The sequence below is a fragment of the Cryptotermes secundus genome, unplaced genomic scaffold, assembly GCF_002891405.2.
Source record: "Cryptotermes secundus unplaced genomic scaffold, Csec_1.0 scaffold133, whole genome shotgun sequence".
Lineage (NCBI taxonomy): Eukaryota > Metazoa > Arthropoda > Insecta > Blattodea > Kalotermitidae > Cryptotermes > Cryptotermes secundus.
In genome coordinates, this window is record NW_019718024.1 from 419935 (window position 1) to 436144 (window position 16210).

Sequence of the window (16210 nt, forward strand, 5' to 3'; positions counted from 1 at the left end):
GGAATGAAGATGGGCAGGGAAACCCGAAGTCCGCGGAAAAACCCCGCCCCAACGCCACTTTGTCCACCACAAATCCAACTTGACCAGACCCGCGATCGAACCCGGGCCGCCGCGGTGGGAAACCGGCGACTAACCGCTGGAGCTATGGCGAGGCCTACATTGCTTTCTAGGGTCTTAGGTCCCCACACCGGCGGTTATGAAGAGTTCTGTCCTCTGGGATAAAACGCCGTGCAAGTCCGTTGAAAGTCAACCGACGTTTCCGAGGAACTGCTACCTGGTTACTTGGCTTGGATGCGACGTGTTCCTTCATAACGTCCCAGACGATGTTGAGACCACGCCTCCAGTAACGGCAAGGCAAATCTGGTACATCTCTTGCAGAACGGGCAATATTCGAACCGTAAACAAACCATGCATAATCAGATGGAGCGAAGGGATCCGTCTTCTAAGTTGAGAGGTTATCACAAGCGTACTGCACTTAGATGCACCAACGCTGTCATGCACACGAGGATAAAGAAAATGGGTAGGGATACACAGGCAATGCGCTGCCCTCCTTGCTCAAGACAATGGTCTACAGTGTTTACGAATTATTTCTATGTACAGATATCCGGACAACCTTGGCAGGAAACTTATTTCTGTAAATTTTTTCGAAATTTCAGAACTATTCGAAATGTTTCCGTAACTATTTTTTTTTTAATTCGCTTGGTGCGGGATGATGTCCAACTGGGTCCACTCGGCACGGCGGCCACTGATTGCCCTATTGTACCAGCCCCGGGTGATGAGGGAGAATTTGGTGGAATGAAGATTGGCAGGGGAAACCCAAGTACTCGGAGAAAACCAGCCCCAGCGCCACTTTGTCCACCTCAAATCCCACTTGACCAGACCCGGGATCCAACCCGGGCCGCCGCAGTGGGAAGCCAGCGACTAACCGCTTGAGCTATGGCGCGGCCTTTCCGTAACTAACTCCATGGAGCTGAATCCTTCCTAAGAAGCCACCAGTCGATTAGCTACTCATGAATTTCTCATATCTTAAGCGAGTGCATAATTAATTTCAATATTAACCTAGTAAATAGGATCTAAAAGCTTGTGACGACGGTACATAAGCACAAATAATATGTTTCCGAATATCATCGACTGGGTCCAAATGAGGACGTTTTACCTGAAGACAGAAACAGTATCCAGTCTCAGAAACGTTTAGAAAAATAAACAGGACGATGGATAATGTCCAGAAACACAATATTTGTACTACCAACGTCTAGGTTTTCCTTGTGGTCACTTCCTTACCAAAAACCTATTTGCATTTTTCTCCCTATGCGTTCCACGTGTGCTGCCCATCTCTTTCTCATTCTATTTGGCGAAGAGTATAAGTCATTAAACTCCTCAGTGTGCAGTGTTTCCATGTTAATACAAAACCAGTAAAACAGGTAAGACCACTTGAAACAAACACATCCACTGATAGAAAAACAGAGGTGGAACTCGTGAATCATAATGGGTAAATTTAAGAGAAGGAAAGCCTGAAGAAAATCTTTCACCCTGCAAGATAGGTTTTCAGGATGCAGGTGACCTGTTCAAGTAAAGAAAATTTCTTCATGTTTGGGGATGGAATGGGCTAACAAGCTCAACCCTTGCAAATGATTATTATTTAAAAAGACTCCCATGACTTTTAGTCCGCAAGTGAAGTATACCGACCGAGCGACTGCCGCTTGTTAGCGAAGTTAGTGCCAACTTTTGCGGATAGAGGGTGTCGCGTGGTCAGCGCAACGAATCCCCACGGCCGTTAATTTCGGTTTTCTAGACCGGAGCCGCTACTTTCCCATTCAAGTAGCTCCTAAATTTTACCCACGAGGCTGAGTGGGACCCGTTCCAGACCCACTACTTATGAGAAAATGTGGTAGCAACGCGAATCGAACCCGAGACCTCTGGATCTGTAGCCAGGATCTCTGACCACTAGACCACAGAGGCGGTTCCTTTATTTACTTATTATTGTTATGTAAAATACAACAGAAATAGCTACAGAAATCGTGGCGTGTGGCGAGCCGACACTCGAAGGCGCAGCATGTTAGGCTAGAGGGTCAATCCCACAAGTCAGAGGGGAGTCTTGAAGCATAGCTAAGCTAAGATGCAGCGACACGTGGAGTTCTACTCCAATTAACTCAACTCCATGTGATAAGCGAGGTCAGCCTCATCTTACCCACCCGGAATATGTCCATGCTCACTTACGCAAAAACAATTTAAACTATTTCCAATGAAACGTCACAAATCTCGTGGGATGTTAAACTGTGTAGTCCGGTACAAGTTTACAGATGTTTCAGAGGAACGTGCTGTCTCCATTTTCAGAGTCAAAAGTCGCTGAAGATGGAGGTATTTTTTTTTAATTCGATAAGTGGTGGGTGGAGTCCAGCTGGGTCCGCTCGGCACGGCGGCCACTGATTGGCCTATTGTACCAGCACCGGGTGATTATGATGGAGAATTTGGTGGAATAAAGATTGGCGGGGGAAACCGAAGTACTCGGAGAAAACCCGTCCCAGAGCCATTTTGTCCACCACAAATCCCACTTGACCAGACCCTGGACTGAACCCGGGCCGCCGCGGTGGGAAGCCAGCGACTAACCGCTTGAGCTATGACGCAAGATGGAGGTAATATGTTTCTCCTAAACACCAGAAAGCATCTGCCAGACGGTCACGTGATCATCAGTTTTGTGTGTGGGGGCGTTATTGACCTGTGGGCTCCGTACCTCCGGATGTTTCTTAACGAGCCCCACAATTAGCTTTTCAAAAATGACCGTGCACCATGGAGTCAGTTGGGTGGTACCATATTATTATTATTATCATTATCATTATTACTGAGGGCCAGGATAGCTCAGTCATTGTAGCGACGGTCTACGGTGTGGCCGGCTGGGGTTTGATTCCCGGCAGGAACAAGAGTTTTTCTCTCCTGCACAACGTCCAGACCGTCTCTGGAGCACACCAAACCAGGGGCTATTTTCCCGGGGGTTAAGTGGCCGGGCTATGAAGCTGACCACATACCTCCATCCACTGCAGAAGCCTATGATAGTGGAACAATCCCTCCGCTCCCCCATACGTCTTCATTAGGTACAGGGATAATTTTACCATACCTTTATTATTATTATTATTATTATTATTATTATTATTAATTGGACTGAGGAAAAACTCTGGCTTGCATCTGGCGACATTTCACAGCTGTGGAAGTAACCAATGGCACTCCAACAGGAGGATATTAATGGCTGCCGGTGAGGTAAACATAGATATTGATTTCGTAACAAAATAAGAATACTACAGGTTGGCCCAAAAGTCAGTTAACTAGTTAGTAACGTGCACACTAAAATATTTCTGAATTTTCTTTATGACACTCTATTTACAACAACAACAAAAAACTCGAAATTAGATCCTCCGTGCTAAATGCACAACTCACGACGCTGTGATGCTGTTTCACAAATTGGCGGGTAGGTGTAAACCTGAATGTTCCCGTTAGAATAATTTCGGTTACCTGACTTCTGGGCCACACCACATTTCAAGAAATGAAAATGACAGTAAACGAAGGCCAGACCTCTGCATTTATCTTGACTCACCGGTGACAAAAGTTGATTTAGGAATGGTGAAGCTATCCCTGTAGCAGGCCGTGGAGGCCCATAGGGTTGTGAAACGTCGAGGCTCCCACATTTTCTCACAATCGGCTCACAGACGGCGGTAAGGTTCTCAGACTTACGCGCCGCCGCCCTTTACCCCCAAGAATATTCCACGTACTCATTTCTGTTAGAGGCTGAGTCGCCCCCTGGGCCAGAGTAGGGCTGGAAGGATTAGGTCAATTTAAAAATCCACCTCATCGGAACTAGATCCCGATCCCGCGACCTTACGGCTTGTAGCTCAGTGCCTCAACCAACTGCGCTACCGCGTGCCCCCGATTTAGGAATGAAAACACTTTCAGACTTCCATTCTCATACGCGTGATTTGAGGTTCTCCCAGCGGGAGCTATGGGCTGACGTCATTTAGACCGCTGAAAATACAATCAACGTTTCGGCGGAACATATCGCCTCAGTCTTCGGGGTGGATGAGTACGGCAAACAAGGAACCAGAATTTAGCAATATCTTGCTTTGAGCTCTCAGTCTACGCTCTCTCAATTGTATGGGTCATTCTCACTTACCTAAAACTACAGTGATCTCATCTCAAAGAGATTACGCCACGCACAAGGCTCCTGAGGACATGACAGAACATTCACTTCGGAAAACTAGAGCGGGGAGGTTCTCAAAAGAGCACACAGCAGATTAAACTCAAGACGATACGCGACAAGTCATTAAATTTCATAATGAGTTTGTTCCTAGGGACGATGCGACCATAAAAATGTTAAGTTCCAGCTATGCAGATGTGGAGACGCTGAACATAAAAGAGAAAACATACACAGTATCTCCTAATTAACATCCGAGAGCTGAAATAAACCAAGTTCTGTGGTTGAAGAGACTCTTAATGGGTTCGAAAAAGTGCACGAACTTGAGACGAATACCAAAATAAGCCTTCAAGCCCAACCACACAGCATCTAATGTTACTGAACGTTCTACCTATGGCTCTACAGCCCTTTGTTGGGCTTTCCCCGCTTTTAAATTTCTTAACGTTTTACACAGTCAGTAGGATTCCTTGGACGCCGGATCAGCCCGTCGCAAGGCCGCTACCTGCACACAGGTCAGCATAAACAGACACCCATGTCTTTACCCCACGAACCCAGAGTTGGAGCGGCAGAAGACAATTCATGGCTTAGACCGCGCGGCCCCCTCTACATAGGCCAAAAGTAAACGTAGCCTTTTTCTATACAGTCCGAATTACACTTGTGACTGACAAATGGGGTCAGGAGATTATGAAGGTCAGAATTTTACTTCATAAACGTAGCATGTTAGTAGGAATTGCGAAATTATTGGCAATACGAAGACAATCAGAAATAGTTGATCTGGATTTGTGGCTAACGTATTACGAAACTTGACCTCTGACATCTTGGTTTATCCTTGCCTTCACGAATTAAAACATATTTGACAATAAACATTTCTGAAACAACACGATTCTAATTCTTGCTGCATACAAAAAGGAAATCATATTTTTTTCGTATTTTTGAAACTGATGGGCCACAATAATCACAGTGCGCAATAGCAACGTGAAAATGAGCTCGTTCCTTATCATTCATTGTACAGTTACGGACACAGAGTAATCACGTAATGAGCTCCAAATGTAGGTGCAACATGAAACATGTAACAGTTCAATAAATAAATAGAAATACATGTTCAAAACTACGATGTCTGGTCTCGTTCGTGATTTTGGTAATAATTAATTGTCATAGAAACATAATGTGTCTGGAATGTGAGTTTCTAAATAAGTCTCTCAACTCGAAATGTCTATTGGTACAATTATTTCGCTCACAATATAAAACTTGTAAACAATAACAGTAAGTACAATACTCGATAATAAAAGGTTGGAAAATACATAATTACAATACTCGCTGAATTAAATCTACAATAAAACATTGTCTTATCTGTATTAATAACTCGTTAGAATGAAACTGTTAATTACAACTCGAAGGCGAAATCGACATATAAACGCTAAAAATTAATCACTTGTTCCAATTCACATCTTCCCCATTTAAACATATATATATATATAAGTACAAAGATTGAAATTATAGAAACTGGNGGGGTGGATGTATAGATCCGCATTTTCTTGATTTCGGCACTAGCTGGAGGGGAGTGGTTAGCTTCACGCTACGGCTGCTTTACCGCCAGGGAAAGAGCCCCCGTTACCGAATGGATGGGCGGTTGGGTGGACCTCATAGCAGGTCTGGACGATTTGGAGAGAATTCTTGACCCTACCGGGACTTCAACTCCGACTTCTCAAACGTCCATCCCGTAGCCAGTCGCTATGCCGGCTCCTCTGCGCGATAACAGAAAACTAAAATATCACGGAAACAAGAAAGGGTAAGGTACATGAAACGTAGCTACACAAAGGACACACATACGCTACAACGGTATCTTACATACTGGATTACTTAATACAAATTCTACATTCTGCACACTGCCCATTAGAGTGCATTTACCTATACTAGGCAAACTGCATAATTAATACGAGTTACGTCGGCCTATGTATTCATAAAAGGAAAACAAAACCGTCGCGTCGGAATAAACGTTATGTTTGTCCAAACAAACTTCCAAATAATTCATTTACCCTTCAAAATTACAAATCCGAAACGCTCAAAACAAAGTTACTGTAAGTGGATAATGGGACACGTGTTCTAAAAGCAACCGTTCTGCCTTCCAGAACACTTCCTTCGCGTCTAAAGGAACAGGGTTACGGACAGATAAGTAGACACACACGACTTCGCAGCTTTACGAAACTTCTACGAATGTAAAAAAAATATAAATCACTGATCTTTAATAAAATATCAATTTATGAGATCACATCTGTTCTCAAGCAATTCTTGGTATGTTTCAGTGTCCTGTACGTCCATAATGTTTTCAGGCATCAGGAGTACAATATTATGAAACTACTTACAACATTGTAATACAAAATTTCGTGAACGGTGAGCAAGTGACGTAAATGTAAAATTCTCACCTATATCACTAGACGCAATGTACAAACGCAAGTAATTATAAAACACTCTCTATAAATAAATGCAAGATCGTGTAAGTACCAAACTAATTTGTGTTCTCAAAATCAAGGTACTTTATCAATAAAACTAAATTTAAAACGCTCCCTTACTACATACCGATATGAATCGTGTTATCTGAACACATCAACAAACAAATAATTTCACACAATAATGAGACACACAGGACTGACACTCTAGACGACGGCCCTGTAAATTACTATATCGCCTTCTTCAGAGTAACATTTCATCCAAATTTAATATTTTAAATTAAAACGAATTCGCAATAAACACAGAACACTACTTGAATTCCTAATGCACAAAAGAAATTTGACAAAACGTTATAGGTTAATTATTTCAATTCTAACGCAATCAGATTCAGAAAACAAAAGTGTTTAAAACACATCCACTTGAAACATCGCACAATTACAAGCAAAGCCACCACCAGTACTCACAGTGGCTCCACACGTTGGCTAGACTCCACAGTCGATATGAATAACTGTCGTAACATCCGAACATGCTCGCTCCACGCGCAACCATGGCCTACTGAAGTCTAGTAAGTCTCCACTGCATCTCACAACACTCGGAGCTAGAGCTTCCCGACTGGTGGCGACGTGCGCCGGCCCAAACACGAGACACATCGACATCCCCTCCACGCTACCAGCTACCTACCCTCTCCCGAACATTCACGAATTACAACGAAAAGTGGAAGGAAGGGAGTATCAAAGAACCTTCGGACAGATATAACACACCTCTCCAAGAGATGGTTCACTTTCATTTGTTTTCGATTTACAGTGTATTCCTACACAAGTCATCGTTCACTTCAACGTACATGTGTGAGTCCACATGCGTTACATTTAAGCATATATGTATTATGCACGCGGTAACGTAGTTGGTTCAGGCACTATGCTACAAGCCGCAAGATCGCGAGTTCGATTCCCAATGAGTTCATTGCATTTTTCAATTGACATAATTCTTCCAGGCCGCAATATGTCCCTAAGTTTGGTTCACGCATTAACAGAAGCACCAGGAATCTTCCGAGGGTAAAGGGTGGCCGGCGCGTAAGGCTAACAACCTGACCACCATCGGTGAGCCGATTGTATAGAGAAGATGTGAGGGCCTCGACGTCTCACAACCCTATGGACCCCACGGCCTTTTACAGGAATAGCTTTGTCTTTTTTTATCTTTTTGCCCTCTGGAGCACAGTGAATCAGCGAAACGCTGTTTCACTTCAGTTTCTTAATCTTACAGCCGGTAGAGCTCCTTGGAAGAGGGATCAGCCCGTCACACGACACAGGATAACGCAGACATCCATGCCTCGAGTGGGTTTCGAACCCACGATCCCAGTGAGAAAACGGATCTAGGAGATTTTTATTAATCTCCATCCTACTGTTCTTAATGGGACGCGTCATAGCTGGCTTCCCACCGCGGCGGCTAGGGTTCGATCCCGGGTTTGGTCAAGTGGGATTTGTGGTGGACAAAGTGGCGCTGGGGCTGGTTTTCTCCGAGTACTTCGGTTTCCCCTGCCAATCTTCATTCCATCAAATTCATCATCATAGTCACCCGGGCAGGTACAATAGGCCAATCAGTGACCGCCGTGCCGAGTGGACCCAGTTGGACTCCACCCCCCCACTATGGGAATTAAAAAAAAACGACTCTTACTATGCTATGAATCCTAAAGCTTCTCCTTCCGCAATTTTAATACTGTGTACTGTACTTATGAAGTACACGCTTATTGTTTACCAGTATCAAAATATGTCTTCACACTGAAATGCATGTGGAAACTTGAATTCGTCACGTGACTACAGGAGTACATTATGCCTATCAGCACCAATTTACGGGGAACTGGGCGTGAAGTTAGAGACTCAACCGCAGTTACAATGTGACAGAACAGAACACACTCCGAGATCTCCAATGTAAATCTGTGAAATGAAATGGAGATTATGTGGAGCTTGAGGATCCCAGCATTCAAGCGCCAACAACACAGCAAGCTCACATACCGATCAGTTCTTGAATCAACGTTTGGACAGGGCTGCCATCCATCGCTTCTTTCCCGCTGTCCATTGCAGTTTGCTTCCGCCGTACGCCTGTCCCATACGCTACTTGAGTGGAGGTGTCACCTGACGTGATGCAGTGTTTCTTTTCAAGTTCGTCTTACTTCTAAATTGTCCTCTTTCAGGTAATGTTGGTATCAGAGGTCTTCCTCGGTATATCACAGATTTTTTTTATGTCTGATCCTAAAGTTAAACTCTCTCTTTATGGTTGGTATCATGTTGTGTGTTCGCTAATCATGTAAACACAAAAGTCACACAGAATTACGGAGGTTTTGTACTTTTTCCATCGTCGGGAATTCTAGGTAATAAAGGACAGGACGTTTCAGAAACTGGATCTGTTTCCTTCTTCATGTGAGAAAGGAAGACACCTACTCAGTTGGGCCACTTAGAAAGAGCTAATCTCAACCATTGGACAACTCCTGTCAGATTTACACATGTAACTAGTATAGAAAAGGAGATAGAAATTTGTGCTAAAAATATAAACAACAAAACCAAGTGCATCAGCACCAATGCAAAAAAAAAAAAATGTGGGGAACATTTTGTGAGGAGATGTGGTATCTACCGCTACTGCCATCTGTGGAGTAAAACCTGAACACTCGAGACTAAAACCCATGAAGAATCTGTCACGTCATACAGATCTCTGTGAGTCAGAAACATCATAGCCATCGTCAGAACCCTTTAGAATCCACAATATAAATGTGTCTTCACGGTGAAGATAATATAAATACTATGGTATCTTTAATATTTATTATGCAAAAGTGTACACTACATGTTTCGACCTATTCTAGGTCATCATCAGGCGAGTTATATGAAAAATAAACCAAATACTCGAACTGCGTTGTCTTAATATGGATACACATTTTACAGTTTATTATTATTATTATTATTATTATTATTATTATTATTATTATTATTATTATTACAGCGAATACACCTTTGGAGAATGTGAACCAATATACATAAAACCGTAGCGTTGCGCGGTTGTTGTCTAAAACTGAATTAATTAGGGCATGTTATTTTAGAAAATGTAATTAGTATTAATGTTTCTACCGGTGTATCTACTTTGTCTTCTTCTTGAAGATACTTTTATGTTGTATTGAAGCCGCAATTTACACGACTAAATTTGTCTCTCTGCTAAATGCGCACCACCTGCTGACGAGGTGTTCACGGATCTTAACGTGTCTGGGACAAAGCCGTTCTTTACTAATCAATTTATGCTGGCTCTTTCTTCTTACAGCAATATTACCTTTACCCACTATGAATGTTCTTGTATAAATAACACAGTTCGCTTTGTTTTCTGCTTTGTCTTTGTTTCTGTGTATGTCTTTGTTACTATCTTTGCCCGTCCTTATTTTTAACCGTCATCTGAGCTGTTCATTAGCATGTAAACAAATAAAGAACTGAAGTAAACTAAATTTAATTATTGTGACATGACGCCCGAAAGGCGTAAACTCGGTAAACACATTCCCGCGAAAACGAATACACAAGCAGGACTTAAGTAGCTTCCGTTGCTATGCAACAGCGCTGTAAACAGGCCTTCCCAGCAACAGAGAGGCTGTGTTTTCTGCGTGGTCTGTACAAAGATGATGTAAGAAACTTCATTTGAGAAGTAGGAGTTGGGTGGAGTTTCGAGATGCCAGCCTGCCGGGATATTAGCTTGAGAACAGAGGAACTGAACTGAGTAGAGTCCTTACTGGACTACGAGTGTCTTCCACTGTGACGACTGAACTAAGTTCCAGGCAAACCGAATATAGACCACCATCTTGAATAGTTCGTATGTTAAGCGTCTATTCATTGCCGCGGGAACATACCCACCAAACAGTTGCCTAGCAATGGTCTATTCCGCGTCTTCCGTTGCAGCGGGAACTTGTGTTAATTTCGTGGCGAACCGTTGTCAAGCAGTTGACCACTCTGGCCTTCAGGCGTCATATCACAATATGAACCTTGATCGTGAAAGACTTAGATGCGCATACTTAACGGACTTTCCTACCCTGCGAGGGTTGCTACACCACATGCACGTGTGTCTTCCTCTAATAAAGTTTCCAATCCGCCACATGAGACAAAAGTACCAGCGTCTTCCGGAAGCCTCTCTTCGCATTGTGTCCAAACCGACCCTGAAGCCCTTCATCCCCACAGTCAACACTTAACGGGAATTCTTTTCCCGACGTTAAAGAGGCACAAGAGAGAAGATATTTGTTTCCTTACGGTGGCCAAGTTGCGAATGCATGGATGAATAAGCTACGCCCCATACTCCTCGATGGCTCATGCGCAAGGAACATGTTTCTTGTTATCAACAGGTCTAATGCCAACATGACGACTATGCAAACATCTGAGGTGGGAGAAACACTAGTGTTTATAGAATTAATTCTATCTATCTGTATATGGTTAGGCGGTCCTTTTTGTTGGACCATGGCCGCTTTTGCAGTTTCTTAATTATATACAGAGTCGGTAGGACTCCTTGGACGGGTGATCAGCCCGTCGCAAGGCCGCTACCTACACACAGATATCCATGCCTCAAGTGGGATTCCAACCCATGATCCCAGTGTTTGAGCGAGAGCAGATAAGGTCTGCAAATAAGTACTGCAGAATCATCAGGAACATCCATATGGGTGAACCACAACAGCTGGAACGTAAGAAAGTAGGTGAAGCAACCCGAGCGTGCAGATGTCCAGCAGATGTTAAAGCAGACTGAAGGGTTAGTGCAGGGTCCTGAAATTTTGTTTGGGTAACGTCTTTCAAGAAATATATACAGCTCTTCTTACTGCAAGTCTCAGAGAATACAATATTATGGTACGGAGGCGACGCCAGGCTACATTTGAGATAAAGCCCATGGTGCACACTGGACAAGATACAGGAATAGTCCCGAGAGTATGGGCGCTGTGGCAAACTTCTCTTGCATCTACCAGGAACCGAACCCCAATTCTTCGGTCGTAAAGCCGGGTGCCTTGTCTCTAACCGACTGTGATATTCCGGCTCCATTAAATGTTTATAAGGCCGAAACATCTTTGCATGATGCCGAATACGGCAACAGAGGAACAGTTTACGTAGAGGAATCTATGGTTCTGCAGTTCTTTTGGTGGACCTAGGCCTCTTTTTCAGTTTTTTTATTTATAAACAGTGGGTAGAACTCCTTGGACGGGGGATCAACCCGCCTCAAGCCCGCTACCTACACACAGAATAACGCACAGAGACATTCACGCCTTGAGTGGGATTAGAAACCGCGAGGCCACTGTGATCGGCCACAGCAATTATAATTGTGTATGCAAATAGATAATTACAACTGTAAAACTGGGCTCCGTTAATGTATTGTGTCATGTAGGCCCACTGCCAAGTAACAGCTGTGTATAAACAGGAGACAGTACGACAGCCATTACTAGGGAACAGCTCTGCGGATACGTATCCGCGGCAACGAGAAAACAGGCAATGGAAGTAATGTTTTCTGTGAGGTCCGTGCCGGGGATATATCATGAGGTATAGTTCAGAGAAGACGCCCCCATCCCCGTGTGGAGGCGGGCTCGAATACCTCCACCGTGACCCTGAGAGTCGTAGGAGGCGATGAAAACTGAAGTCTCAGATCTGAGATACGTAGGCGAGTCAAATGAAAACCTTAAATATTTTTTTGAGTATTATTTATTGTGCACAAGTGGTACAAAGCTGTATCACTTTTCAACATAATCTCCCCCGCGCTCAATGCAAGTTCTCCAGCGCTTACAAAGTGCATGAATTCCTTTAGAAAAAAATTCTTTTGGTAGTCCGCGCAACCACTCATGCACCGCGTGGCGTACCTCTAATGTTTAAACTTGCTGCAATTTCATTCAATGTCACTCGGCGGTTTTCCCTCACTATGGCTTCAACTGCTGCAGTGTTCTCTGGAGTCACAACTCGATGTGCCTGACCCGGACGAGGAGCATCTTCCACTGAAGTCACACCATTTGCAAACTTCCTACTCCATTCGTACACTTGCTGCTGTGACAAACATGCATCACCATACTGAAACTTCATTCTGCAATAAATTTCAATAGGTTTCACACCTTCACTACACAAAAACCGAATAACAGAACGCTGTTCTTCCCTGGTGCAAGTCTCAAGTGGGGCAGCCATCTTATACTGGTGCTGTGACGGTGTTCGTGATCTGCACTATGCTGCAACCTACAGGCCATTCTGCACGCTGTTTGTAGCACATTTACCAACTTACAGGATAATGGCGCGAAATTTCGATTTTTATTACAAATTTTAGATTTTCATTTGACTCACCGTCGTAGTAAAATACGGTCGAGAGTCCCAAGGGACTCGGACCCAAGAAAGACTGCGCTGGCAAGGGCCAGCAGCATATACGAAAGGCAGACTTGTCCTCTCGTCAGAGAGGGCGCCCCACAAAAATAAGACCGTAAATGCCAAACACTAATAAATATCTGGTCATGAGCCCCAGCAAGATTTACTGACTGACTGAGCGTCGGTCGCAATGTGACTTGACCTTCGAGTTGTGAGTTGCAGCTGTGAGAAGTGAGACGCTGGAAGCTGAGGCCGGGGACAGTTCGGAAACCCGGAACCAGAGGAACGTCCGCTACGACGCAGTGGCTACTGAAGACGTGTCCTGCAGTTACAGTGAACTTTGGAGCGTATAACTCACTGACACTGCCGTGCTTATTTATAGTTACGAGTGTAATTGTCCAATAAATCCAGTTAGCAACTCAACCCCCGTCTAAAGTCACTCGATCACGTGATAGCATTAACAGAAGGGACCTGCTTGGAGTCGCAGGCGTAGAGGGAAGGCTAACATTACAGACACATTGTGTGAGTATGTGGACTGCGCTCAGCTTACTGAGAACATGATCCAGGTAAGTGCTCTAAGTACGCCCGACACGGTAATGAAAGTCCAAGTCCCATAAAATAAGGTAACTTTGTATCTTGTCAACTTATCAAGTTCTCTGGTCCATTGTGTTCGCTCTTGCTAGTTTCACCATGTCGCAGGGGTTCTCAAACTCCGTGATAACGTAACCCAGCGGTTGGAAAGCCGGAGTTCGATTCTCGGAAGGTGCAGAAATTGTCATCTTTTCCACGACGTCCAGACCATCTGTGGGGCCCAACCATTCTTTTATGCAATAGGTATCAGGGCTCATTCCCAGGGGTAAATCAGCTGGGGCGTGAAGCCGGCCACTCACCTCATCTACGGTGAATGATGGAGCTATAAAGTCAACCCCACAATGGTTAAAAAGAAAGGTAAATTTTCCCCTCTGCTTAATTAATTACAAGTAATTAAGCATCTCACAATGAAGACGTATGGGGTGATGGTGTGTGGTCAGCTTCACGGCCCGACCCTAGTACTCATCGGACAGGAAACTGATTGGGCCCCAGAGCCGGTCTGGACGCTATACAGACTGCGCTATCCCAGCTCCTTTTCCTAAGAATGAGAGGCCGCTTTCTTCCACAGGGTGCCTATGCCAACTTTTTCTCGTGTAAGGTCGTGTACTTGCAAGTTTTCGCGAAACAGCGTCACAAGACACAAAACAAGATGTCCTAAGATTACATCACATTATTTGGAGATATATGCCTCATATATTTGTCTATTAATAAGAAAAAGAAAGTAAACAGGCTGTGAAGGCCCATAGGGTTGTGAGACGTCGAGGCTCCCACATTTTGTAGACAGTCGGCTCACAGATGGCGGTGTGGTCAGCCTTACACGCCGGCAGTCCTTTATCCCCAGGAAGATTCCTGGTACTCATTTCTGTTAGAGGCTGAGTCGACCCCAGGGCCATAGTGCGGCTGGAAGGATTAGGTCAATTGAAAAATCCAGTGACCTCATCGGGAAACGAACCTCCGACTTTCCGGCTTGTAGCATAGTGCCTCAACCAACTACGCCACCGCGTGCTCCATTTGTCTATTAGAGTAAACAACTCTATTAGTCTATTTGCAAATAATGTAAGCATTATATAAGAGTGAACTGACTTGTATTAACTCCAATCCGATAACGTATATTTCATTCATAAGATTTAGGCTGAATGTTAACACGAATAAGCCACCTTCCCTCCACTCGCTTGGCTTCTCAATGCGAATTTCTTAACAGCAATTTAAAATAATCATTGGTCCTCTCTCGCTCGTCACTCATATAAACAATCGACGCCACACAGCCCAAATACGCGTGCCTGGTTTACTCACGTCATGTGTTAGATGTGGATGGCGACTTTGGTACGACTCTGCCAGAAAGTCACAAATGTTTATCCCTTTAAATGCCAGTGGTCATTATTATATACCGTCAGATTTAACACGTTAAAACGCTACCTTCTGGTCACACAGTGCATTCGTTTCGTGGATCATGTAAAATACCTCGGTGTAATCTTCTACATGAAGATGGAATGTAGAAATGATCGAAGCCAAGGCCTTCAGGACATTTATTAGAGCCTATTCTCTATTCAAAAGTGAGCGATTAAATGCTAATATTAAACTAACCCTCGATAAAAGACAAATGACTTACGCTTGCCCCGCCTAGCAATTAGCGGCAGACATTTACATCTTAAAGTTTCAGTGCCAGAAAAATATGGTTCTGCACACCATTGGAAATTTCCCAACGTGCACACCGGTCCGCCATTTGCACACAGCTTTCAACTTCCCGTATGTATACGATTATATAACAAAATTGTGCAGGCGACAAGCAGAAGTCATACAAAATCATGAGAATGCAAATGTTTGCGACATCAGAAAAGGCGAAGCCCGGAACAGAAAATTTAAGAGCCTTAAGAATGACGGCGGTTAAACATACGACCGTTCATGTAACTAGGCAGCCGTTGGCACATGAACTACATGAGTTAGGACATGATCTGCTATACAATGCCTAGGCTATCGGAGGCCTTGTATACTGCACATAAAAGGCCGCGCCATAGCTCAAGCGGTTAGTCGCTGGCTTCCAATCACAGTGGCCCGGGTTCGATCCCGGATCTGGTCAAGTGGGATTTGTGGTGGAATAACTGGCGCAGGGGCGGAATTTCTCCGAGTACTTCCGTTTCCCATGCCAATCTTCATTCCACCAAATTCTCCATCATCATAATCACCCAGGGCAGATACAATAGGCCAATGAGTGGCCGCCGTGCCGAGTGGACCCAGTTGGACTCCACCCCCCACTAGCGAATACTGTACATAAACATAATATTAGAGAGAGACGGGACAGCGCAGTAGGTACAGCGACTGGCTACGGGCTGAACGACCGAGGGGTCGGAGTTCGAGTCCCGGTAGTCAAGAATTTCCGCTTCTCCATATCATCCACACTGAATCTGAGACCCACCCAACCTCCTATCGAATGGGTATAGGCGGCTCTTTCCCGGGGGGTAAAGCGGTCCAGGCGCGAAGCTGACCACTCACCACCAACTACAGACGAGATCAAGTAAACTTGGGTCTATATATGCACTCCCCCATACGTCTTTGTGGCGTAGTGCTTAATTAGTTAAGCACATGGATAAATATACATACCATATATAGGCCTATTACAGTTACACGTGAAGCTGTAAACAGGTGTTGACAAGGAACG

At 44.3% G+C, this 16210-nt stretch overlaps 1 protein-coding gene across 2 annotated transcripts in view; it reads right to left on the minus strand.

The window, feature by feature from the left end:
• Positions 1-16210, minus strand: part of LOC111872005 (zinc finger protein 1) — a 972125-nt gene that overhangs the window by 82060 nt on the left and 873855 nt on the right. Inside the window, exon 1 of one of the 2 annotated variants that reach the window (XM_023866703.2) lies at positions 7093-7224. The exons of the other annotated variant lie outside the window; for it this stretch is intronic. Within the exon in view, the coding sequence (XP_023722471.1) occupies positions 7093-7177 (85 nt within the window). The 5' untranslated portion in view covers positions 7178-7224. Of the gene's footprint in view, positions 1-7092; positions 7225-16210 lie in introns of those variants that run through there. 2 annotated transcript variants of the gene reach the window in all.